Source organism: Bombina bombina, chromosome 3 (genome assembly GCF_027579735.1).
Source record: "Bombina bombina isolate aBomBom1 chromosome 3, aBomBom1.pri, whole genome shotgun sequence".
Classification (NCBI taxonomy): Eukaryota; Metazoa; Chordata; class Amphibia; order Anura; family Bombinatoridae; genus Bombina; species Bombina bombina.
In genome coordinates this window covers 806,559,335-806,586,790 of record NC_069501.1, presented here as the reverse complement: position 1 = coordinate 806,586,790, position 27,456 = coordinate 806,559,335, and the positions used below count along the sequence as shown (strand labels likewise).

General features: G+C 40.5%; 1 protein-coding gene across 2 annotated transcripts in view; it reads left to right on the top strand.

The window, feature by feature from the left end:
• The window catches only part of SLC9A7 (solute carrier family 9 member A7), a 363,606-nt gene that overhangs the window by 249,448 nt on the left and 86,702 nt on the right, over positions 1 to 27,456 (top strand). For both annotated transcript variants that reach the window (XM_053707739.1, XM_053707738.1), the window contains exons 11-12: positions 8,775 to 8,886; positions 13,398 to 13,551. In XM_053707739.1, coding sequence (XP_053563714.1) covers positions 8,775 to 8,886; positions 13,398 to 13,551 — 266 coding nt within the window. The remainder of the gene's footprint in view (positions 1 to 8,774; positions 8,887 to 13,397; positions 13,552 to 27,456) is intronic.

The following is a 27,456-nucleotide window of genomic DNA, read 5'->3' as shown; positions in this document are numbered from 1 at the left end:
TGCTCCTGAGCCTACTAAGGTATACTTTTACATAAAGGATAACGAAGACAATGAGGTAAATTTGAGATTATAAATAAATTTAAAGTTCTCTTAAAATGTCATGCTATGTCTGAATCCACAAACATTTAGGGCCAGATTACAAGCGAAGCAGTATTTAATGCTCCCGCTCACGCACTAACTGCTAGAAGTAAGGTTTTTGCACGAGTTCAGTAAGGCTCATATTACAGGTAGACAGTAAAAAGGTTTTGCTCTGTCGCTAACCGGATGCTCGCAAAAAGACAAATCTAACACCCTTCTTGTACACAAACATGATCGCATATCTTCAAGTTTGCTAAGCTGACATGAAAATGTTAATATTTCACAATCCAATGTTCCTCACATAGCAGAATATGTTCTAATTATTCTTACATACATATTTCTACATATATCTGGTGGTATTTTGGTACAATATATATATATATATATATATATATATATATATATATATATATATATATGTGTGTGTGTGTATATATATATGTATATACAGTATCTCGCAAAAGTGAGTACACCTCTCATGTTTTTGGAGATATTTTATTATATCTGTTCATGTGACAACACTGAAGAAATGACACTTTGCTACAATGTAAAGTAGTGAGTGTACAGCCTGTATAACAGTGTAAATTTGCTGTTTCCTCAAAATAACTCGACACACAGCCATTAATGTCCAAATTGGGCCCAAAGTGTCAATATTTTGTGTAGCCACCATTATTTTCCAGTACTGCCTTAACCCTCTTGGGCATGGAGTTCACCAGAGCTTCACAGGTTGCCACTGGAGTCCTCTTCCACTCCTCCATGATGATATCATGGAGCTGGTGGATGTTAGAGACCTTAAGCTCTCCCACCTTCCGTTTGAGGATGCCCCACAGATGCTCAATAGGGTTTAGGTCTGGAGACATGTTTGGCCAGTCCATCACCTTTACCCTCAGCTTCTTTAGCAAGGCAGTGGTCGTCTTGGAGGTGTGTTTGGGGTCGTTATGTTGGAATACTGCCCTGCAGCCCAGTTTCCGAAGGGAGGGGATCATGCTCTGCTTCAGTATATCACAGTGCATGTTAGCATTCATGGTTCAGTCAATGAACTGTAGCTCCCCAGTGTCGGCAGCACTCATGCAGGCCTAGACCATGACACTCCCACCACCATGCTTGACTGTAGGCAAGATACATTAGTCTTTGTACTCCTCACCCGGTTGCCGCCACACACGCTTGACATCATCTGAACCAAATAAGTTTATCTTGGTCTCATCGGACCACAGGACATGGTTCCAGTAATCCATGCCCTTAGTCTGCTTGTCTTCAGCAAACTGTTTGCAGGTTTTCTTGTGCATCATCTTTAGAAGAGGCTTTCTTCTGGGACGACAGCCATGCAGACCAATTTGATGCAGTATGTGGTGTATAGTCTGAGCACTGACAGACTGACCCCCACCCCTTCAACCTCTGCAGCAATGTTGGCAGCACTCATACGTCTATTTCCCAAAGACAACCTCTGGATATAACGCTGAGCATGTGCACTCAACTTCTTTGGTCGACCATGGCGAGGCCTGTTCTGAGTTTAAAATATCCTGTGAAACCGCTTTATGGTCTTGCCCACCGTACTGCAGCTCAGTTTCAGGGTCTTGGCAATCTTTTTATAACCTAGGCCATCTTTATGTAGAGCAGCAATTCTTTTTTTCAGATCCTCAGAGAGTTCTTTGCCATGAGATGCCATGTTGAGCTTCCAGTGACCAGTATGAGAGAGTGTGAGAGCGATAACACCAAATTTAACACACCTGCTCCCCATTCACACCTGAGACCCTGTAAAACTGACGAGTCACATGACCCCGGGGAGGGAAAATGACTAATTGGGCCAAATTTGGACATTTCCACTTAGAAATAAGAATAGAAAAAAGTGACAGCAACTTTGAGCAATACAAGTCCAGAGAGTGCCTCTTCATTCTTGGAAAATATATTCATTCTTGGCAATTTATATAGAGAGCACCCTGGCAATTCATATAACAGTAAGTGCTTGGATCAACCCTTGTTTGTAAAAAAAAAAAAAAAAAATATATATATATATATATATATATATACAGTATATATTATAGAGAAGACAAGCACTCCAGATAGCAGGTCGCAAATGCCTGGGATGCAACAGAAAAAAATGTAGAAGCAAAAGAGGAGTGCACTCACCAGGACTTATAAAAAAAATTATTTCCACATATTAGGAAATACATTTTTTGATAAGTCCTGGTGAGTGCACTCTTCTTTTACTTTTATATTTATATATATGTATATATATATATATGTATGTGTATATATATATATATGTATGTGTATATATATATATATATATGTGTATATATTCTTCATAAATGGCAAGAGTCCACAGCTGCATTCATTACTTTTGGGAATTTAGAACCTGGCCACCAGGAGGAGGCAAAGACACCCCAGCCAAAGGCTTAAGGCTTAAATACTCCTCCCACCTCCCTCATCCCCAGTCATTCTTTACCTTTCGTCCCAGGGGGTTGGCAGAGAAGTGTCAGAAACTTTTGATAGTCTCTTATGGAGGGTAGTACTCTTCGGCATGGAGCTGGAGTTTTAAGTAGTCCTGTCAGCCTCTCAGTAAGAGCATGGGTGAAAGTTAGAGTCCAGAGATGCAGGGAGAGTCTTTCTGTGAAACCATCACGACTCATATTAACAGCTCCAAAAGCAATCAGCGTTGACGAGTTTCGCTGCCTGATTTTTTTCTCTCAAGTCCATGGCAGAGGCGACGCTACTATCTGTCGTTCTTGAAGTGCCGTGTTCCTGTTCCACGGCGTAGATTCCGGTAAGATTGTTTCATTTTACTTTCATCATGGATGTATTGTAATTTTGACTGTTGATCTGAGAGGGGCTACAACCTTTCAGGGATAACTTTAACATAGGGTCTCATTGAGACTCTTTTTTGTATCTAGGAATCAAGGGTTAATATCTCCTGAGGGGGATTATTGAACAGGGGGGTTTATAATCACGTTTGTTATGTGATTCTGTCTGCTACTGTGTAGTGTTGCTTCGGCTCATGGCTATTTTGGAACATAATGGCCTATGTCTAGTGACCCAGCCTTTTCGGTCGGGCGCACTTTTGCATGGACTGCACGGTTTATCTTGTGACTCCATTTCCATTTTCCTGACCATGTGGCGACAGAGAAATCCTGGTCCACTGGTGTCTGGTTCTCTGGAGACGGCAGTGTCCCAGTTATGGAGGATTCTTGGAGACGGATATCTCTGATTCAAACTCTACTTCTTGTGAAGAATATGAATTGGCCCGGGTGATACATGCTCATCAATTATCCGAATGCCGTTTTAGAGTGCTCTGTTCCTTGGAATCGGGTGCCCACTGAGGCATCTGTCTCTGGGGATTCTATTTCTCACAAGACGAGTTCCCTACCATCAACTCTCTTACTACGCATGCAGGTAACCCAAACACTACTTATCCTTTCTAGGGAGTGTGGCCTGTTCCCACCGGAGGTTACGACACGGTTCCTCATGGCCATATCTGTGATGCTGGCACATCTGCACCTCCCGGGAGTGTGCTTACTATATTGTTCGTGTTTCATTAACCTGAGCTCGTCAGGCGTGGGATCGCCTGGTCCAGTTCAGCCTTCTGGGGGAGCAACTGCCCCTGAGGCCTCAGGGGGTCAACCTTCGGGGCCGGTGTTCCTTTTGTCCCGGCGGAGGTATGTTGCTCCTTTTGTTATAGACTGGCGCGCCTTCGTGTCCTACTAAGGCACGTTTTTAAGCGTTGCTGGAGGATCCCACTCTTAATGGGTCTGGGTATTCTCAGTCTTAATCTTCGACTAGCTTGCATGCATAGACATATGGGGATGAAGTAATCTTCTTATAGTCTTTGTTATTTGTGTATCCTTTTCCAGTTCTGAGCTTGGAAGTCTCGGACCCCTGTTTGGGCTGGTCCTGCGGGTCTGTCCGTTCTTCCTGGGCGATAACCTATGGGTTCCCTTAACTTTTATTTTCATCCGGTGAGGATGATTTTTATTTGGTTTAAAGCTCATGTTGTGGTGTGATGTTTCCTTTGGGAACTTTCCTCTCTGGAATTAATACTCGCGATTTTGTGGTTGCTCTGTTTTCAAAAGTCTGTCTGACTGTTCTGTATCCCTCCATCATCGGGGGAGACTCTATGTGGCCTTGACAGTGCTGGGGCTCTTGGTTTCAGGTTGGTCCTGACTGGGTACAAATCCTTCTGTCTTTGAGGCCTAGTTCAGACACGTGGCACCTTTTTATGTCCGGTTGGTCCGGTGAGGACGCCTAGTGATCACAATATGATTTGTGTGATTGTCTTATTTTACAAGCTTCAACTAGCATCCTGAGAGGACTTGAGGGTCTGTGGTTGCTTAGGGGCATGGGGGGTTGGTTCATTCCTCATTCGCCTTTCAATCTAGTGGGCCCGGACTCCGTTGAGATCCGTGGCGACATTCTCAGTCATTTCCAAATTTTTCGGGAGCTAGAGTGTTCCTTCACATTGTGGGTTGGAGACTTGGAGGATTTAGGTCCTTCTTACCGCCGTTCTTACGGTTTTGCCTCTCATGGTCTCTTTAGAAGTGTCCTTTTAGGACTTGTTCCTTTTAGAGGTTCTCTTCCTTCGGGTCGAGACTTTCTGGACTTCGTCCGGTTTTTCTGGTGGCTTTGGCCGCTTAAAGGGACAGTAATGTCAAAACTAAACTTTCATGATTCAGATAGGGCATGCAATTGTAAACAACTTTCCAATTTACTTTTATCATCAAATTTGCTTTGTTCCCTTGGTGTTCTTTTTGAAAAGCTAAAGCTAGCTAGGCTCAAACTGATTTCTAAACCGTTGAAAACCGCCTCTTAGCTCAGAGCATTTTTAAAGTTTTTCACAGTTAGACAGTGTTAGTTCATGTGTGTCATATAGATAACATTGTGCTCACTCCCATGAAGTTATTTAGGAGTCTTTACTGATTGACTACACTGCATGTCTGTCAAAAGCACTTAGATAAGGAGGCTGTCTGCAGAGACTTAGATACAAGGTAATCACAGAGGTAAAAAGTATATTAATATAACTGTGTTGGTTATGCAAAAACTGGGAATGGGTAATAAAGGGATTATCTTTTTAAATAAGAAAACTTTTGGTATAGACTGTCCCTTTAATTAGGAAGTGAAGGCCGTGAGGCTCTGTCTTCCTTCGGGAGTTAGTCGTCTCCATATCAGGGGCGATAGGAGGTGTTGTCTCTTTTTCCAAGCTTTTTGCTTAGTGGATGTTTTTCTGCCTGGGTTCGGGATGCTTTCCATTCCTCTCCTTTGGGTGTGGTCCTCTGGAACGTTAATCTGAAAGGATTATGGAGACTAGCCTTTCTTCTACTCTCTTTTGGGAAATTTTGTTCTCATTTTCATTTCCCTTAGTGCTGCCCTTGGGGCTCTAGAGAAATTGTGTGACTTTGTCGCGGTCTAGTACCTTGCTGGGGGGGGGGGGGGGGGTTGACCTCCGGCTAAGGGTGTTCTCTTCCCTTCAGGCTGGGAATTCCGAGTGAGTCCTGTACCCGTTCTCAGAGTTTCCTGGTTCTCATCCCCTGTGAGGTCTGATTGCTTCAGACGGGGGGTATCTTGTTCTCCCTGAGGGTGTCGTTCATTCTAGGACGATTCTGGGTCCCTGGTCCGGAGTTCTTGTCTTGGATCCTTCTTGGATGTCTGGAGACTTATGATCCGGTGGACTGGTTCGGGAGACCTAGTTTTTTTCAGGGACCCTATGTTGCAACATAGGGGCTAGCTCATTGGGCTTGCAAGCAGGTAGGCCAGAGTTCTCATCCACATTTGCGTACTGGTTATAAACTTTAAGGCCTGACTTGTCCTTCGGACAGAGTGTGCTCCTCTACAGTGGTGTCTGGATGATTTTTCATTTGGTATGCATGTGATCATACTATGGCTTCATGTCTTGTGGACATGTAAGCTGTTCTTATCTGTGCCCTTTGGAGGGGATAGTTTATCTTCCTTATGAGTTGGGGTTTCCTCTCTCTGGAGGGTCTTTGTCCTGCCCTGTGTGTAGGAGGTTGGATCAGGTGGCTTATTTCTGTAAGGGGCAGCACCTGCCGCTCTGTGGGCTCTGTTATACCTGTTGGAAATTGATCTCTACGTAGAGACTGTCTAAGAGAGTTGGGACAGGTCTTCCTACAGATCTATTGCACGTTCTCTGTTCCAGGTCCTAGGGGGTTCTCCTTAGGAGTGCCTTATTTTGGAGTAAGGGATTGGGTTGGCACCCGAGCTCTGTTGAAGTGGGTGAGTCCCCCCTTTTTTCTTCTATTCCCTGGGGGCTTGTGGTTGGGGTCTTTCTGTCCCCCTGTCTATCAGACATGTCTTTCGCTTGGGCTGGTCTGGTGTTGGAGCAGGATCTGAGATCTGTTGCTCTGCTATTTCGTCCTTGGAGCATTCGAGGTACAGTAAGCCTTTTTGAGGTTTCTCCTTTCTCCACATTCAAGATTTGTGGGAAGGACTGGTGGTTCTTAGATAGCCTGCGACTTTATCCGCTGGTTAGTGGATAGTTCGCAATCTGAAGGATCCGATCTTCAGCTGCTTTCTATTTGCCCTGCAAGTATTTAAGTTTCAGAGTCATTTGTAGATGACTGCAGCGTGCAGTGTTTTTGCTTCAGGTGTTGTTCGTCAGACCTAAGTGAACTTTTCCGCACGAAGTTTCGTTCTGAATATTTCGGTATTCTGAGATACCTTTTTGTGACTTGGGGACCTTCATCTTCAGTTGCTTTCTAGAGCGCGGTTGCACTGTGTTAGGGGAAGATCCTCTCTCTGTTTCAGACTCCCGGCCTTATCCCTTGGTTTCTGTGTTTCTGGGGTCTGGGCGTTGCCTCCCCTTGTTTCTATGAGACTGGTTGGGTCTCTGTTAGCCTGACCCGGTTTCTCTGGTTTTTGCTCTGTGTTTTTATTTAGGACTCATTGTGCCCTTTTTAGGGTTTTTTTCTGGAGTTCCTTATGCTAGCTGGAAGCTAGCTCAGCATTCTACTGCTCTGTGGCTACTCTACACTGTAGCAAACAGAGGGTTGCAAATTCGATCCCCGGCGAGGTCTACTCAGCCTTTCCTCCTTTCGAGGTTGATAAAATGAGCAGCGCCTTGAGTCCCTTAAGGGGGATTAGCCGCTCTTTACAAGTACAATCATATTTTCTCTGTGCCTTTTCTTCTTTGTGGTAGAATACGGTAGTTTGTTCCCTTTCTTTAGTAAGGGAAGTGGTGTTTGGAGATCGACTGCTGGGGACGGTGTCTCTTGGAGGCTGTTGACTCAGTCAAGTCTAGTTCCTGTGGTCTCTAGCAAGGCTGTGTCCTTGAGCCTTTTCCTTTTTTTCAAAGTTGTTCTCGACTTCAGACGAAGCAGGATTTTGTTGGGTAGGGGTTTTCAGGCCTGGTGCCCTCAGAATGGGCCGCCTCTTGTACCTTCCCGTTTTTGCATTCCATGTCCTCTATAGCTTGGGTATTGTTTTCCCAAAAGTAATGAATGCAGCTGTGGACTCTTTCCATTTATGATGGAAAACTTAAATTATGCTTATCTGATCATTTTCTTTTCTTCAGATGGAAAGAGTCCCCCGCCCGTATTTTTTCTGTGGGGCGTCTGTTATTTTTGTTCTTCTGGCACCTTTTCACCCTGATATTTCTTCTACTGTTCCTTGTTCCTCGGCAGAATGACTGGGGGATGAGGGAGGTGGGAGGAGTATTTAAGCTTTTGGCTGGGGTGTCTTTGCCTCCTCCTGGTGACCAGGTTCTAAATTCCCAAAAGTAATGAATGCAGCTGTGGACTCTTTCCATCTGAAGAAAAGAAAATTATCAGGTAAACATAATTTGATATATATATATATATATATATATATATATATATATATATATATATATATATATATATATATATATATATATATATATATAAATATGCATTTATGAATAAATAGAACATATTCTTCTATTTGAAGAACATTGGATTGTAAAATCTTCCTATTTTCATGTCGGGTTAACATACTTGAGTAAGGGTGTGTTTTTTCCAGTTTTCGTTCTCTATGGGGGAATACGTTAATGCGGTTGCGATATTCTAAGTATGGCTTTTTGCACGTGTTGAATTAGTTGTGCAAAAAAAATTTTTTACTTTCAATTTGTAATACACACGTTACCCGACACACTTAAAAAGCTTCTAGCAGAGTTAACACACGATCAGGATCGATAAATTAGTGATCCCCTGTAATCTAGCCCACTGTTGATAATGCCCTGTTTAGGAGCTTCCACTCTCGAACAGAATATGGCCAGTGATTGGTGAGTTATGGAACTTTTGCTCCTGATTGGTTCACTAACACGGTTTCCTACTTGCCGTTCCAGGACTTTACATATGTGTTTAACCTGTTTGCAGGGATAAAATTGATAGGCCTAGTTTCAATTGCTGTTGCAAACTGTGTAAACTGGTGTTAACATTTAGTAGCTCCATTAAAGTTTATGTGAAGTTTTATGTTGTCACATGTAGCTGCATGTTATTACCAGTAAATTGGCCCCAGTGAGTCAAAGTGTGTTGCTTCCCGGAACATTATTTCCTTTATATTCAATATGTATTGATTTCATACTAATAAAAATAAATGCAATGGGCCACTGAGATATTATTTATGTGTTTAGAAGTCCAAAGATTTTGACCTCAATGTAGCTTGAAAGCCAGTAATCATTATCCGTGATTATATTTAGCTGTTGACTCCTTGACTACTGTCTGCAACAGATCGCTATATTTGTAGGAAGAGCTGCTCATGTTTACCCACTGTCATTTTTTCTGAACTTGGGAAGAAGACACAAGATTGGTTGGAACTTCCAGCACATGATGATGTTTTCAGGTACATTTATACTGTGGTAGCCCTTGTACATGCTGGGCTTGTGTTCTTCACCAATCCGTTTAAGAAGAACAGTCCCTGTATGTGGCTAAATGCAAAAAGATATTTAAAGGGACCTATTACTCACTGTTATGCATTATTATTATCATTCATTTATAAAGCGGAACATTATGCAGCACTATAACATTAAGTACACAACTGCAGAGTACAGAAAACAAGATGTTTACATAAAACATAAAGGGTAGAGAGCACTGCCTGTGAATCACTATTGTGTCAACCACCTTTACAGGGCAGATGGACTTATGAGCTTACCTTCTAAAGCATATGATAAACATAAAAAAATGTCATCTACGTGACAGGGCAGCATTTAAAAATATAGATTTTAAAAAAAAATGTAGAGTAAAGACTGTTAAAATGTAAGCTAAAACAAATACAGCACTACCGGTAATAGTTATGCTGCTGATTATTATTATACTACTATCAGCCACTTTGCATTAGCTGGGTGTGCACAACTGATACTGCTGTATTAGTTTCATTTTAAATTAAAAAATCTTTTACTTCACAACTTTCAGTAAAAAAATTGATTACAAAGTTTGGTTAAACATCATCATTTCTGTGAACCGGTTAAAAAGAAAGGGATATTAAAAAGTATGAAGTTGCATTATAAAATGTTTAATTATGTGCACTTAAAAAAACTTTGATTATTTAGCTTGTCCCCTGTAATTTAACTCTTAAAATTGTTGTTTGAACTTGTTTTTCCCCTTATATCTCTCCTGCTGAGAACAATTATGGACAGATTAAAATCAGGCAATAAAAGAGACTGTTCAAACAAAGCTGTGTTGAACATAGGATTGTCAAAGTAATTATCTAACATTGTTTACACACATCCTTGTTTGCACAGTTTCTTTTATTGGCTGTTTTATAATCTATCTATAATTGTTCTCCGCAGGAGAGATAAGTGCAAATTTAAGTTTAAACATTGAGGTACCCGCTACGTTATGAAAACTAAAGTACTGTATATAAACTAAACCTTTTTAGGTTGCGCTGTGTTCAAAATGAACTCTTTTCTTTAATGTATTCTTATACAGCTATGTGCCTCTTAGCTGCTGAGCATGTATGATGCAGTGTCAGCTGTGCACAAAACACATTTCTTACCAGTTTCAATAAAAAGTTAAACCTCTGTGCCTCAACTTTTATTTAATTCAAAAAAGCATTTTAACATGTTTAACAAATTGCCGTTCTTCCATAGGCACAATATTTCTTTCTATAATGCCTCCCTAAGAGTTTTGTCATTCTTATAGAGTTGGTATGTTGACCTTGTTGTGTATTGAAAATAATGTATCCAGGCCATTTTAGCTACAATTTAGTCTGAACCTTAGACCTTTATAGTACTGTCAAGTGTACTGCATAATAGCTTCACCAGTACCTGTTTTACAGCCATTTCCTCTGGATCAATCGCAAGCACTCCGTCCTCTTGGCATCGGTTTCTCAGACATTTTGTAATCAGCATTATTTATTTATTCAGAATGTCAGACATCCAAAGGCATTTTATAGATGTTATTTTGAATTGCTGTTTCATTTAAACATCACTTGAAACCGACTTCACCAATTTCATTTAACAAATGTACCCTTATCTAGATATAAAGTCACATATTTTATTTTTACAAGACCTATCTGTCTCCCTATATACATAGACCTATCTGTCTCCCTATATACATAGACCTATCTGTCTCCCTATATACATAGACCTATCTGTCTCCCTATATACATAGACCTATCTGTCTCCCTATATACATAGACCTATCTGTCTCCCTATATACATAGACCTATCTGTCTCCCTATATACATAGACCTATCTGTCTCCCTATATACATAGACCTATCTGTCTCCCTATATACATAGACCTATCTGTCTCCCTATATACATAGGCTGCTACAAAATGATCAGTTTCTCTGGTTTTACTTTACTACTGACAACGTTACTTCCAAATTCCAAGCAAAAATATTGTCATTTAGAGCAATTATTTGCAGAAAATGACAACTAAACAAAATAACAAAAAAAAGATGCAGTGTTTTTAGACCCCAAATAATGCAAATAAAACAAGTTCATTATCATTTTTAAACAACACAATACTAATGTTTTAACTTAGCAAGAGTTTAGAAATCAATATTTGGTGGAATAACCCTGATTTTGAATCACAGCTTTCATGGGTCTTGGCATGCTTTCCGCCAGTTTTTCACATTGCTATTGGGTGACTTTATGCCACTCCTGGTGCATAAATGTAAGCATCTCGGCTTTGTTTGAGGGCTTGTGACCATTCATCTTCTTCCTGATCACATGCCAGAGGTTTGAAAGATCTGGAGATTGGGCTGGCCGTGACAGGGTCTTGATCTGATGGTCCTCCATCCACACCTTAATTGACTTGGCTGTGAAAATAACATTTGTCAGAGCCGAAAGCAGCAAGTTTTCTTCCAGGATAACCTTGTACGTGGCTTGATTCATGCATCCTTAACAAAGATAAACCTGCCTGATTCCAGCGTTGCTAAAGTACCCCCAGATCATCACCGACCCTCCACCAAATTTCACAGTGGGTGCGAGACACTGTAGCTTGTAGGCCTCTCCGGGTCTAACCATTAGACGGCCAGGTGTTGTGCAAAGCTGAAAATTGTACTCTTCAGAGGAAATTACCTGGAATGGAGCAGAGTCATCTTTGTGAAGGACACATGAATCAATCCACGTACAAGGTTATCCTGGAAGAAAACTTGCTTCCTTCTACTCTAACAATGCTTCCCAACTCAGAGGAATGTTTTTTTTCCAGCAGGACAATGCTTAATGGTGCGCAGCCAGGTCAATCAAGGTGTGGATTGTGATCAAAACAGATCAAGACCCTGTCATGACCAGCCTAATCTCTAGAACTGAACCCCATTGAAAACCTCTGAAATGTAATCAAGAGGAAGATGGATGTTTTACAAACTAATCCACAGACTCCTTTTTTTCAGGATTTTAATAAGATGGTATTGGCCATCAGTTCTCTTAAAAAGGTTTTAAACACTTTAAGTCACCGATGTATATTAACAGACGGCATTGCCAAGAGGTGTTTTACTATACATCTCAATGAGTGGCGATGCTGGTGATAAATTCCAACCAGCATTGGCACTGAAATTGGCGATGTATAGTAAAGGATCCCTTTGGAATATATTACACAGTCTAACAACTATTACTATGTACTCCTAAACCGAAAGAACCCACCACTACAAACTAACCCTACACTACTTGACGCCTAACCTGGAAATAGCTCACTGCAAAGCTAACCTATTAACCCTTGAACTGCCAGCAGTCCACCACAATAAACCTTCCACCCTAATAACCCCTAAACTGACAATAGCCCAACACATTATCCCCCTACTCTACTTAATCCCATCACCGCCACAACCCCTAACCTATTAACCCCTACACCGCCACAACCCCCCAATGCAATAAGCCCCCAAACCCAAAACTCCTAATCCGCTACAACCCCCCAACACAACCTACTCCTTCACTACTTCTACCTAACACCCTCTAAGTTCCAAAAATAACAAACACTACATTTACACAAAATATAAAACCTAATATAGAAAAAAAACACTACTACCAAAAAGAAAAACCACAGTTATGCCTATACTAAAACTAAGGCTCCCTTTAAAAAAGCAAACAAAAAAAACACTACATAATTTACTATAGCAATAGCTATTAGAAGGACTTTTTGTAGGGCATTGCCCTAAAGTTACTTAGCTCCTTTTCATCTAAAAAAAATAAAAAAATAACCCTATGCTAAGAAAAGATTGTCCTGAAAAGGGCATTTGCTTGAACAGTGCCTAAAGTCATTTCAGCTCTTATGCTGCCCAAAGAAAATAAAAACATATTCTAATAAAAAAGGTTGCCCTGTAAAGGGCATTTGGTAGGACATTGTCCTAAAGTGTTTTTTGGAATTAAAAAATAAATAAAAACAGATGAAATCCCTATTCTAAAACAATCCTATACTAAAAAAACCAAATAATTATTTTAATAAAATCCCTATAGCACAGCCCTACTTTCTACTAATTAAAACATTTTTTTTTAAAGATTTATGTTTAGATACAATACTTTTACTCCTCTTTCAATAAAGATCTAAATGGGACTATATATAAACTGAGACCTGGTGATAAGGGAGGGATTTTTTGGGATATGTGCAGAATACAAGGACTGCTTGGAAAAACTTTAACCTATTCAATATGCAGATGGCCATAAAACCACTAGAGAAGATTTAAATATTACTAAGATTATGAATATATATATTTATTATATATATTTATTATTTTTACATTTTTGGATGTCTGTGTCTGTACTCATCATCAGGGATTGTTTTTCAGAGGCGATTTGTATATTTAAAACCATTTTTATAGTGTCAATACTGTTTTCTTTATGTTTCTACGACATTACTACTGCAAGTGATTAAACCTGATATGCTCTGACAATAACAAGTCATTTTTCACCAGGTCTGCGTGGTGCAATGACATTTGCTCTGGCCATTCGAGATACTGCGTCATATTCGCATCAGATGATGTTCTCCACTACACTTCTCATTGTGTTTTTCACTGTCTGGATTATTGGTGGTGGCACAACCCCTATGCTTTCCTGGTTGAACATAAGGTTAGTAGTTAAAAATAACATTACCAATGTTGTGCGTTTGTGTTGGTAATTACTTGGTGAGTTTTCATTCCTGCTGATGAAAACAAAATTAGTTGCTCTGATATCAGTAATGAAGTAAAGCTGGCGGCTAAAAACAACCTAATTGAAAAAGGGTGCAAAAATATTTGTTGTTGCAAAAACATCAGGGAAATTCTTGATGTCAATACTAGTGGAATGGAAGTTCGAAACATAAATTCTTAAACAAAAATTACATTAACCCCTTAACTCAAAGAACCTTCTACATATAAAGCATAAACACTAATACACTTAAATGGGCACAAAACCGGTACCATAAAAATTAGCGGCTAGATCACGAGTTGTGCGTTAGCCTTAGAAAGCAGCGTTGAGAGGTCCCAACACTGCTTTTTAATGCCCGCTGGTATTACGAGTCTGGCAGGTACATGTGTACCGCTCACTTTTTTTCCGCGACTCGAGCATACCGCAAATCCCGTTACGTCAATTGCATATCCTATCTTTTCCATGGTATTTGCCTAATTGCCGGTATTACGAGTCTTGGAAAAAGTGAGCGGTAGACCCTCTCCTGTCAAGACTCCTACCGCATTTTAAAGTCAGTAGTTAAGAGTTTTATGGGCTAATGCCGTAACATAAAACTCTTAACTAAAGTGCTAAAAAGTACACTAACACCCATAAACTACCTATTAACCCCTAAACCAAGGCTCCCCCGCACATCGCAAACAATTAAATAAAATTTCTTTCATGTAATTGGCAAGAGTCCATGAGCTAGTGACGTATGGGTTATACAATCCTACCAGGAGGGGCAAAGTTTCCCAAACCTCAAAATGCCTATAAATACACCCCTCACCACACCCACAATTCAGTTTTTACAAGCTTTCCCTCCTATGGAGGTGGTGAAGCAAGTTTGTGCTAAGATTTCTACGTTGACATGCGCTTCTCAGCATTTTGAAGCCCGATTCCTCTCAGAGTACAGCGAATGTCAGAGGGACGTGGAGAGTATCACCTATTGAATGCAATGATTTCCCTAACGGGGGTCTATTTCATAGGTTCTCTGTTATCGGTCGTAGAGATTCATCTCCTTACCTCCCTTTTCAGATCGACGATATACTCTCATATACCATTACCTCTACTGATAACTGTTTCAGTACTGGTCTGGCTATCTGCTATATGTGGATGGGTGTCTTTTTGGTAAGTATGTTTTTTATTACTTAAGACACCCCAGCTATGGTCTGGCACTTTATGCATTTATATAAAGTTCTAAATATATGTATTGCACTTATATTTGCCATGAGTCAGGTTCATGTATTTCCTTGTGCAGACTGTCAGTTTTATATTTGAGAAATTAAACCTATTAAGAAATATTTTTTTCTTACCTGGGGTTTAGTCTTTTTTCAAATTGACTACTTTTTACTTTCAAATTGCGGGCAGTATTAGGCCCGCGGGTGCTCCAAATGCTAGACTTTATTGCGTCATTCTTGGCGCGAGAATTTTTTGGCGCGAAAAGTACGTTCGTTGACGCTAGTTCGTCACTTCCGGCGTCATAGTTAACGCGGGAGTCTTATACACGGATGCGTCGTTAGTAACCCAAGTGTGTCATTTCCGGATGTTGTTGGAGCCAAAAATTTCTCTCACGTTGTGCGTCGTACTTGGCGCCAAATTTTTCAGTAGTTTTATACCCCATTGCTGTTTGCCTCTTGCCTTTCTCTATGTCAGAGGGCTATGCTGTTTGCATTTTTTTCCCATTCCTGAAACTGTCATATAAGGAAATTGATAATTTTGCTTTATATGTTGTTTTTTCTTTTACATTTTGCAAGATGTCTCAATCTGATCCTGCCTCAGAAGTTCTACCAAAGCTAAGTGCATTTGTTGTAAGGTTGTGGAAATTATATATCCGAATGTCATTTGTAATAGTTGTCATGATAAACTTTTACACGCAGAGAATGTATCCATCAGTAATAGTACATTGCCAGTTGCAGTTCCTTCAACTTCTAATGTACATGATATACCTATGAATTTTAAAGAATTTGTTTCTGATTCTATTCAGAATGCTTTGTCTGCATTTCCGCCTTCTAATAAACGTAAAAGGTCTTTTAAAACTTTTCATAAAGTTTAAGAAATTTCAAATGACCGGCAACATAATGATTTATCCTCCTCTGATGAGGATCTATCTGATTCAGAAGATCCTTCCTCAGATATTGACACTGACAAATCTACTTATTTGTTTAAAATAGAGTATATTAGTTCTTTGTTAAAAGAAGTGTTAATTACTTTGGATATTGAGGATGCTAGTCCTCATGACATTAAGACTAGTAAGCGTTTAAATGCTGTTTTTAAACCTCCTGTGGTTACTCCAGAGGTTTTCCTATTTCTGATGCTATTTCTGATATGATTTCTAAGGAATGGAATAAGCCAGGTACTCCTTTTATTCCTTCTTCAAGGTTTAAAAAACTACTATACTAGCAATTTCTTTAGAGTTTTGGGGGAAAATCCCCAAAGTTGATGTGGCTATTTCTACTCTTGCTAAACGTACCACTATTCCTATGGAAGACAGTACTTTGTTTAAAGATCCTTTAGATAGGAAACTTGAATCCTATCTAAGGAAAGCTTATTTATATTCAGGTCATCTTCTCAGGCCTGCAATTTCTTTGGCTGATGTTGAAGCTGCATCAAGTTTTGGTTGGAGAATTTAACGCAACAAGAATTGGATTCTGACATATCTAGTATTGTTCGTTTACTGCAACATGCTAATCATTTTATTTGTGATGCCATTTTTGATATTATCAAAATTGATGTTAGATCCATGTCTTTAGCTATTTTAGCTAGAAGAGCTTTATGGCTTAAATCTTGGAATGCTGATATGACATCTAAATCTAGATTATTATCTCTTTCTTTCCAAAGTAATAATTTATTTGGTTCTCAGTTGGATTCTATTATTTCCACTGTTACTGGAGGAAAAGGGTTTTTTCTGCCCCAGGATAAAAAAACCTAAGGGTAAATCTAAGGCTTCTAACCGTTTTCGTTCCTTTCGTCAAAATAAGGAACAAAAATCTAATCCTTCCCCCAAGGAATCTGCTTCCAATTGGAAGCCTTCCTCAAATTGGAATAAATCCAAGCCATTTAAGAAACCAAAGTCAGCCCCTAAGTCCGCATGAAGGTGCGGCCCTCATTCCAGCTCAGCTGGTCGGGGGCAAATTAAGGTTTTTCAAGGATTTTTGGATAAAGTCTGTCCAAAATCAATGGATTCAGAGCATTATCTCTCAAGGGTATCGAATAAGAGTAAGACCTCCTGTGAGAAGATTCTTTCTCTCACGTATCCCAGCAAATCCAGTAAAAGCTTGGGCTTTCCTGAAGTGTGTTTCAGACCTGGAGTCTTCAGGGGTAATCATGCCAGTTCCTTTTCAGGAACAGGGTCTGGGGTGTTTATTCACATCTATTCATTGTACCAAAGAAGGAAAATTCATTCAGACCAGTTCTGGATCTGAAAATTTTGAATCGCTATGTAAGAGTACAAACTTTCAAGATGGTGACTATAAGGACTATTCTGCCTTTTGTTCAGCAAGGACATTATATGTCTACAATAGACTTGCAGGATGCATACCTTCATATTCCGATTCATCCAGAACATTATCAGTTCCTGAGATTCTCTTTTCTAGACAAGCATTACCAATTTGTTGCTCTTCCATTTGGCCTAGCAACAGCCCCAAGAATCTTTTCAAAGGTTCTAGGTGCCCTACTCTCTGTAATCAGAGAGCAGGGTATTGCGGTGTTTCCTTATTTGGACGATATCTTGGTACTAGCTCAGTCTTTACAATCTGCAGAATCTCACACAAATCAACTAGTGTTGTTTCTTCAAAAACATGTTTGGAGGATCAATTTACCAAAAAGTTTCTTGATTCCTCAGACAAGGGTCACCTTTTTAGGTTTCCAGATAGATTCAGTGTCCATGACTCTGTCTCTAACAGATAAGAGACGTTTGAAATTGGTTGCAGCCTGTCGGCACCTCAGTCTCAGTCATTCCCTTCAGTGGCTATGCGCATGAAAGTTTTAGGCCTCATAACTGCAGCATTGGACGCGATTCCTTTTGCTCGTTTTCACATGAGACCTCTCCAGCTTTGCATGTTGAATCAATGGTGCAGGGATTATACAAAGATATCACAGTTAATATCCTTAAATCCCAATATTCAACACTCTGACGTGCTGGTTAAATCACCAGCGTTTAGTTCAAGGGGCCTCCTTTGTTTGGCCAACCTGGACTGTGATCACTACAGACGCAAGTCTTTCAGGTTGGGGAGCTGTTTGGGCATCTCTGACAGCACAAGGGGTTTGGAATTCTCAAGAGGCGAGATTACCAATCAATATTTTAGAACTTCGTGCAATTCTCAGAGCTCTTCAGTTTTGGCCTCTGTTGAAGAATCGTTCATTTGCTTTCAGACAGACAATATCACAACTGTGGCATATGTCAATCATCAGGGTGGGACTCACATTCCCCAAGCAATGAAAGAAGTATCTTGGTTACTTGCTTGGGCGGGATCCAGCTCCTGTCTAATCTCTGTGGTGCATATCCCAGGTGTAGACAATTGGGAGGCGGATTATCTCAGCCGTCAGACTTTACATTCAGGGGAGTGGTATCTCCATCCAGATGTGTTTTCTCAGATTGTTCAGATGTGGGTCTTCCAGAGATAGATCTCATGGCCTCTCATCTAAACAAGAAACTTCCCAGATACCTGTCCAGGGATGTTCAGGCGGAAGCAGTGGATGCGCTGACACTTCCTTGGTGTTATCATCCTGCTTACATTTACCGCCTCTAGTTCTTCTTCCAAGAGTGATATCCAAAATCATCATGGAACAATTGTTTGTGTTGCTGGCAGCTCCAACGTGACCACACGGATTTTGGTATGCGGATCTTGTTCGGATGTCCAGTTGCCAACCTTGGCCACTTCTGTTAAGGCCGGACTTTTTGTCTCAAGGTCCGTTTTTTCCATCAGGATCTCAAATCATTAAATTTGAAAGTATGGAAATTGAACGCTTAGTGCTAAGTCATAGAGGTTTCTCTGACTCAGTAATTAAAACTATGTTACAAGCTCGTAAATCTGTCTCTAGGAAGATTTATTATCGAGTTTGGAAGACCTTCATTTCCTGGTGTTCTTCTCATAAATTTTCTTGGCATTCTTTCAGAATTCCTAGAATTCTACAGTTTCTTCAGGATGGTTTGGATAAAGGGTTTGTCTGCAAGTTCCTTGAAGGGACAGATCTCTGCTCTTTCTGTTCTATTTCATAGATAGATTGCTATACTTCCTGATATTCACTGTTTTGTACAGGCTTTAATTCATATTAAGCCCGTAATTAAATCAATTTCTCCTTGGAGTTTTTATTTAGTTTTGAAGGCGTTACAGGCTCCTCCATTTGAGCCTATGCATTCTTTGGACATTAAACTACTTTCTTGGAAAGTGTTGTTCCTTTTGGCCATCTCTGCTAGAAGAGTTCTTGAGCTATCTTGTGAATCTCCTTTTCTGATTTTTCATCAGGACAAGGTGGGATTGTATATCCCATACGTCACTAGCTCATGGACTCTTGCCAATATGAAAGAAATTAATTTATCAGGTAAATTCTTACATAAATTTTATGTTTTTTAACCCCTAATCTGCCGACCGGACATCGCCACCACTGTAATAAATATATTAACCCCTAAACCGCCGCACTCCCGCATCACAAACACTAGTTACATTTTATTAACCCCTAATCTGCCGTCCCTAACATCGCCGACACTTACCTACATTTATTAACCCCTAATCTGCCACCCCCAACGTCGCCGCCACTATAATAAATATATTATCCCCTAAATCTAAGTCTAAGTCTAACCCTAACACCCCCCTAACTTAAATATAATTTAAATACATCTAAATAAAATTACTATTATTAACTAAATTATTCCTATTTAAAACTAAATACTTACCTATAAAATAAACCTTAAGCTAGCTACAATATAACTAATAGTTACATTGTAGCTAGCTTAGGGTTTATTTTTATTTTACAGGCAAGTTTGTATTTATTTTAACTAGGTACAATAGTTATTAAATAGTTATTAACTATTTAATAACTTCCTAGTTAAAATAAGTACAAATGTACCTGTAAAATAAACCCTAACCTAAGTTACAATTACATCTAACACTACACCATAATTAAATTAATTACAATTAAATTAAATAAACTAAAGTACGAAAACCCCCCCACTAAATTACAGAAAATAATAAAATAATTACAAGAATTTTAAACTAATTACACCTAATCTAATCCCCCTAATAAAATATAAAAGCCCTCCAAAATAATAAAAATCCCTTCCCTATACTAAATTACAAATAGCCCTTAAAAGGGATTTTTGCGGGGCATTGCCCCAAAGTAATCAGCTCTTTTACCTGTAAAAAAAAATACAATATCCCCCAACATTAAAACCCACCACCCACACACCCAACTCTACTCTAAAACCCACCCAATCCCCCCTTAATAAAACCTAACACTAACCCCTTGAAGATCACCCTACCTTGAGACGTCTTCACCCAACCGGGCAGAAGTGGTCCTCCAGACGGGAAGAAGTCTTCATCCGATCCGGGCAGAAGAGGACCTCAGACGGCAAGAAGTCTTCATCCAGGCGGCATCTTCTATCTTCATCCATCCGGAGCGGACCGGGTCCATCTTCAAGCCAGCCGACGCAGAGCATCCTCTTCCATCCGATGACTAACACTAAATGACGGTACCTTTAAGTGACGTCCTCCAAGATGGCTTGCCTTCAATTCCGATTGGCTGATAGAATTCTATCAGCCAATCGGAATTAAGGTAGAAAAAATCTTATTGGCTGATGCAATCAGCCAATAGGATTGAGCTTGCATTCTATTGGCTGATTGGAACAGCCAATAGAATGCAAGCTCAATCCTATTGGCTGATTGGCTCAGCCAATAGGATTTTTTCTACCTTAATTCCGATTGGCTAATAGAAGTTCTATCAGCCAATCGGAATTGAAGGGACGCCATCTTGGATAACATTTAGTGTTAGTCATTGGATGGAAGAGGATGCTCCGTGTCAGATGGCTTGAAGATGGACCCGCTCTGCTCCGGGTGGATGAAGATAGAAGATGCTGTCTGGATGAAGACTTCTGGCCGTCTGGAGGTCCTCTTCTGCCCGGATCGCATGAAGTCTTCTGCCCGTCTGGAGGACCACTTCTGCCCGGTTGGGTAGGTAGATTGATCTTCAAGGGGTTAGTGTTAGGTTTTATTAAGGGGGGATTGGGTGGGTTTTAGAGTAGGGTTGGGTGTGTGGGTGGTGGGTTTTTATGTTGGGGGGTATTGTATTTTTTTTTTACAGGTAAAAGAGCTGATTACTTTGGGGCAATGCCCCGCAAAAAGCCCTTTTAAGGGCTATTTGTAATTTAGTATAGGGAAGGGATTTTTATTATTTTGGGGAGCTTTTTTATTTTATTAGGGGGATTAGATTAGGTGTAATTAGTTTAAAATTCTTGTAATTATTTTATTAATTTCTGTAATTTAGTGTTTGTTTTTTCGTACTTTCGTTTATTTAATTTAATTGTAATTAATTGTAGTTAGTTTAGGTAATTAATTTAATTATAGTGTAGTGTTAGGTGTAATTGTAACTTAGGTTAGGGTTTATTTTACAGGTAAATTTGTACTTATTTTAACTAGGAAGTTATTAAATAGTTAATAACTATTTAATAACTATTGTACCTAGTTAAAATAAATACAAAGTTTCCTGTAAAATAAAAATAAACCCTAAGGTAGCTACAATGTAACTATTAGTTATATTGTTGCTATCTTATGGTTTATTTTATCGGTATGTATTTAGTTTTAAATAGGAATTATTTAGTTAATTGTAGTAATTTTATTTAGATGTATTTAAATTATATTTAAGTTAGGGGGGTGAAAGGGTTAGACTTAGATTTAGGGGTTAATATATTTATTATAGTGGCGGTGACGTTGGCGGCGGCAGATTAGGGGTTAATAAAGTGTAGTTTGGGGGTGGCAGAGTAGGGGTTAATAAATAAAAAGTAGTTGTCGGCGATGTTGGGGGCAGCAGATTAGGGGTTCATAGGGATAATGTAGGTGGCGGCGGTGTCTGGAGCGGCAGATTAGGGGTTAATAATATGCAGGGGGCGGCAGATTAGGGGTTAATAAGTGTAAGATTAGGGGTGTTTAGACTCGGGGTTCATGTTAGGCTGTTAGGTGTAGAGATAACTTTTATTTCCCCATAGGAATCAATGGGGCTGCGTTAGAAGCTGAACGCTGCTTCTTTGCTTTGTTTTTTCAGCCGGCTCTCCCCCATTGATTCCTATGGGGAAATCGCGCACAAGCATGTTTAGCCAGCTCACCGCTACTATAAGCAGCGCTGGTATTGAGGTGAGATGTGGAGCTAAATTTTGCTCTCCGCTCACTTTTCTGAGGCTAACGCCGGGTTTAAAAAAACCTGTAATACCAGCATTGTCTTAAGTGAGCGGTGAGAAAAAATGCTCCCACACACCATTGCCGACAAAAACTTGTAATCTAGGCGTAATTAAGTTAATTGAAAAGTCTGCATTAACTAACAGCCTCTTATTATTATTATTATTATCATCATCATCAGTTATTTGTAGAGTGACAGATTCCACAGCTTATAACTGTACTTACTTGTCTTCTCTCCACTTCTCCAACACTGTCTCTTACGTTATAGAAGCAGAGCTTTACAGCCAATTGGAAGCTGTAGCACTAGCTGAGGCACCCAACCTTAAAGAGTTATGAAACCCAAATTATTCATTTTATGATTCAGATACCTACAGTTTTAAAAAACATTCTGATTTACTTCTATTATCAAATTTGCTTCATTCTCGAGTATAATTTGTTGAATGAGTAGCAATGCACTACTGGGAGCTAGATAAATACATTGCATAAGCCCATGACAAAAGGCATATGTGACCAGCTACCAGTCAGTAGCTAGCTCCTAGTAATATCTTGCTGCTTCTGAGCCTATGTAGGTATTTTTTTGTTTTTTAACATTGCATTCTCTCACTGAATCGTGATAAAAATGTTTTGGGTATCATGCCCCTTTAACTGCAGGCAGAGAGAAGGCATCATGAATGTGCACCTATTTTCTCTGTAAAACTAGCATTGCCTGTAGCGCTCTGTTTCTATAGCGCTCTGTTTCTATAACAGAAGAAACACCGCTGGATGGGATGGAGAATGAGTCAGGTAAGTAAAGCGGTTTGATTATGCATATTTCTACATACATTTTTTGTTTCCCTTAGCGCATTTGTAAAGTTAGTATATAGAGAAATTTAAGCATTTGGTTTTATGGGACCTATTCTTTTTAATAAATTGTACATCCTTTTTTACTGAAATTGTTTGTCAAAAGCCAATCTCCTGTCTTATTTGGAGGATCAAATATGGGCTTTAATCTGCAGACAACAAGGCTAGCTAAAGTAATATTGTTTTGTGGTTATTATCAGTTAAAACCAATTAGGGAGATACATGTAGCAGGGTTAGCCTTGAGCAGTCGGTATGGTGCTATTTTCTTATGAGCTCTCAGGTAGCATTGTCAGCTTAACGACCAAGGACATTCCAGGCATTCCTGACAGATATCAGTGTTACAATGTAACTATCACTAATTTTTTGGGGGGGAAATGGTTTGGAAATAGCAACGTGCTACTTGTACTTACTGCCCTATAACTTGTAAAGAACATGTAAACATTGTGTATCTCTAAACTCAGGACAAAATTTAGAAACTATTTGAATCTGAAGCAAATCCATTATCTTGCACAGCATAAAGTGATAGATATACAGACACCAACAAAGATCAACCGACTGTAAAACATCTTGAAGTAGGATAAGCCCAATTACTTTATTTTATACACCAATAGTATATGCAAACACCTTTATTTGCAAGGACTATTTTCCTTTGTGTGTACACATGTATTTCACTTGCAAACCTCATTCCAGCTATCTCAGGAAGAACTAAAAGGAATTCAAGTCAGAGAGAAAGCAGGATGCTGCAAGGACATAACTCTTGCCTGCTTGATGAGCACATTTTTTCTTTAGTGAAACTTTTTTTAAAACAACTTTAAAATAAGTAAACTAAACACACGAACCATGCCTGTTATTTAATGTCAAGATCCAGGGTGTCCATCCATTCTTTGTTTTTAACTCACATGGTGTATAGCCAGCTTATCTTTAGCTCCTCACACCCTCCTTCCTCCCCTCTCCTTCCTTTCCAGGGCGGGTTAATAACTCTGTGTCTGACAGCAACTCCAGACTCCTTCTCTGTCAGAGTCTCACCCACTTAAGGTACACTAATCATATTTCTGCTAAGGGGAGCTAAATAACCCCAGAGCAAGCAACACAGAAATGTTTTCCACACAGTGTGGGGTGATCACACATCAGGACCACTGACAGGCTTGCATGTAGTGTATTGTAGGAAGTATTATTGCCCATTACTAGAAGATCTTACTATCCCTCTAAACAGACTCTTTTCCAACTCCTCCCACAAGCAGCAGCAGTGTTTATTGAAGTTTTTCTGTTCTCTGTCCAGGGGAAACTTAGTTTTTCCTGCAAAAATAGTGCAGGAACGCCGTTCCTTCTGAACTTGACCCGTACTGTTAGGGAATTTGAGTTAGAGATGGACAAATAAATCTGCACAGTCATAATGTTGGCTACGTTTCTTCTGAGGAATTTTTAGATGTTTGACAAACAATAAACATTTGTTTTCTTCTTAAATGGAAAGAGTCCACAGCTGCATTCATTACTTTTCGGAAATAAGATCCTGGCCACCAGGAGGAGGCAAAGACCACCCAGCCAAAGGCTTAAATATTCCTCCCACTCCCCTCATCCCCCAGTCATTCTTTGGCAGAGAAGTGTCAGAATTTTTAATTTTTGTTTTTTTCTCTTATGGAGGGTAGTACTCTTCGCCATGGGACAGGAGTTTTAAGTAGTCCTGTCAGTCTCTCAGTGAGGGCTTGGATTAAAGTTAGAGTCCGGTGATGCAGAGAGTTTCTTTCTGCGAAACCATCCTGACTCATATTAACAGCTCCTCAAGCAATCGGCGTTGTCGAACTTTGCTTCGCTGCCTGCTTTCTTCTCTCAAGTCCATGGCGGAGATGATGCTACTATCCGTCACACTTAAAGGGCCGTGTTCCTTTTCCACGGCGTTTATTCCGGTAAGATCGTTTCATTTTACTTCATTCGCAATGTACTGTAATGTGAATGTTTCCTGAGAGGCTACCACCTTGCGGGTCTATCTTACAACATAAGGGTCTCAGTGAGTCTCTTTTAGTATCATGGATTCAAGGGCTATTATCTACTGAGGGGGTTTATTGAACAGGGGTTTTTTTATAATCATGTTTGTTATGTGATTCAACCTGCTTATGTGCGTTGTTTACTGGGCTCATGGTTGGAAATTGAGGCTTTTGGAAGTGACGCGGCCTTTGGCTGGGCGTGCTTGTGTTCGGGCGTGGCTACGTTTCGTTGTTCCATTTCCGCATTCATGATCGTGTGGCGAAGGAAATTTTCTAGTCCGCAGGGGTCTGGTCATAGGAGGTGGTGAGTGCCCCAGCCATTGGGGGTGTCAGGTTCCGTTTTAGTTTTTCACTACTTTAGTCCATATTTAAATATCGTCTGTCCAGTTATGGAGTATTCTGATGCTGAGACTGTGTTAATTTCAGATTCAGTTACAGGGGATTCTGATACTGAGACTATTTTGATTTCAGATTCTGTGTCCGGTGATGAATCCGGAGTGGCCAGTTTTGTTCCGTATGCCATTTTAGAGCACGTGGTTCCTCAGGCTTGGGGAATCCAGGGACTGCTGAGCCATCTGCCTCTGGGGGTCCTGTCCTCCGAGAGGCGAGTTCCCTACCAAATCATACTTCTGCAACCCAGTTTATGGTTCCTCCATGCGGGGTGGTGTGTTTCCCCCGGAGGTTGCAGCATGTTTTCGCTTCCACATAATGTTGGCGATTGTTCGTCTGCAGAGTTCAGACATTTATTTGAGAATGTGCTCGTGCCCTATTGTCCCGGGCCTTCCGCCTTGGTGAGGGCCTCTACAGTTCCCCGCGGGGGTATCTGTCCCTGAGTGTTGTGCCTTCCGTTACAGGATTGCGCGCCTTAGTGTGTTGCTCAGACATGTTTTGCAGTTATTGAATGACCCTATCGTTACCAGATACAGGGATTTTCAGTTTGATAATTTTCAGTTATTGAATGACCCTATCGTTACCAGATACTAGGATTTTCAGTCTGATAATTCGAATGGTGCCCCTCATTAGACATGTGGGGATGAAGTAATGTCCTGATTGTCATTTGTTAGAGATCTTTCCCAGTTTTGTGTGCTAGGGCTCCGTTTGGCTGGTCCTTCGGGTAGGCCTGTGTCTTTTTGGGCGTTAACCTCCGGGTTGCCTTATATTTTATTTCTATCCGATGGGATGTCTTTTATTTGTTTTTGTTTCCTTCGGGAACCTTCTGGGATTGATACTCTTTATTACTTCTTCGGAAGTTGTTGGACATGTTAGTCCTCTGTTAAAAATGTCTGTTTTCTGTTTTTTCCCCTACGAGGGAAAATTTACGCAGCTTGCCGGTTGGGACCCTAGGTGCAGGCTGGGCCTGTCAGGTTTGTTCGGTTTTGCGGCTGCTCAGACACGTGGCGCTGTTCTGCTCGGCTGGTTCGGTAAAAGAGCCGAGTGCTCAGGTTATCATTGTTTTTCATGTTCTACTAAGCATTCGAGAGGACCTGTGGGTCCGTGAGGTGGGAAGGATTGTTTCAGTCCTTATAGCCTTCAGTCATAGATGACTGGGCATCATCAGATCTTAGAGTTTCCTCCCCCATGTGGTGGAGGGTGGGAGGGCTTAATGCCCCTTACCGCTATTGAGTGGTTTGGCCTTCATTTTTTAGGTCTCTGGATGTGTCCTTTTGGGCTTGATCCAACAGCTTGTACAGGATAGCTGTCTAGCATGCAGAAGGTTTGCAGTTTGAAACCTGTTGCAGCTCTTGACACCTTGCAGGTATATGTGTAGCTGTTTCTAGTATATCTAGATGCAGCTCTTACTCTTGACTGAGTTATATATAAAGAGGCCTTTGGGTTTTCTTCCATTGCCTCCGGGTGAGTGTATCTCCTTTTAGGGATCTATGTTTCCAGGTGATGGTTGTTTCCTGAGGGGACTTTTGTTTTGACTTTTGGGCAGGCTTAGTGCCTTCTCTTCCTTGTGTCCTCTGCTTCTGCGGAGGTGTTAGGGAGACTAGTCCTGCTAGTAGGATTTTTTGGACCTCGAGGTATCCCTTGGTTGTCCTGAGGCTCTGAGAAGTATCTTCATACGACTTCTAGCCTTGATTCTTGGAGCGTTGGACTTTAGCTAGGGGTGGTTCCTTCCTTTGGTCAGAGCTTTCGAGTTCTTCTCACTATCCGTATTCTCTGGATATGCATCCATACCCTTGTGTCTGGCTTTTTGGCCGATTGGGGTGTTTAGTTCTAGGGTAAGGTTTGCCTGAACTGTTAGGTGCCTGTTTTTCTCCCTGAGACTTCTGGTTGCTGATGCTTTGCTTGGCCTTTTTACTGACCCAGTCTTGGATGGTTTTGGAATCTTTGATCTCAGGGCTGGTTGGGGTGTTCCACAGTAGTGGGAACTTGGGCTATGTCCTTGCTCCATCTACCTGACCTGGTCATGGTTGGCCAGGTTTTCGGAGTATTTTTTACTCTTTGCCACAGAGTGGCCCATGTCATCTGGTGGTTAGCCGTGTGGCTTGAGCCTCAAGGGTCGTTGGTTCATACCCAGCTGCTGGCATTGGATGTCCAATTTCTGGTTCGCCATTAGGGTTGCATTCCCCTGGTCAGCTTGCCAGTGTTCCTGTGGATTCCCTGCTCTGCAGGCGAAT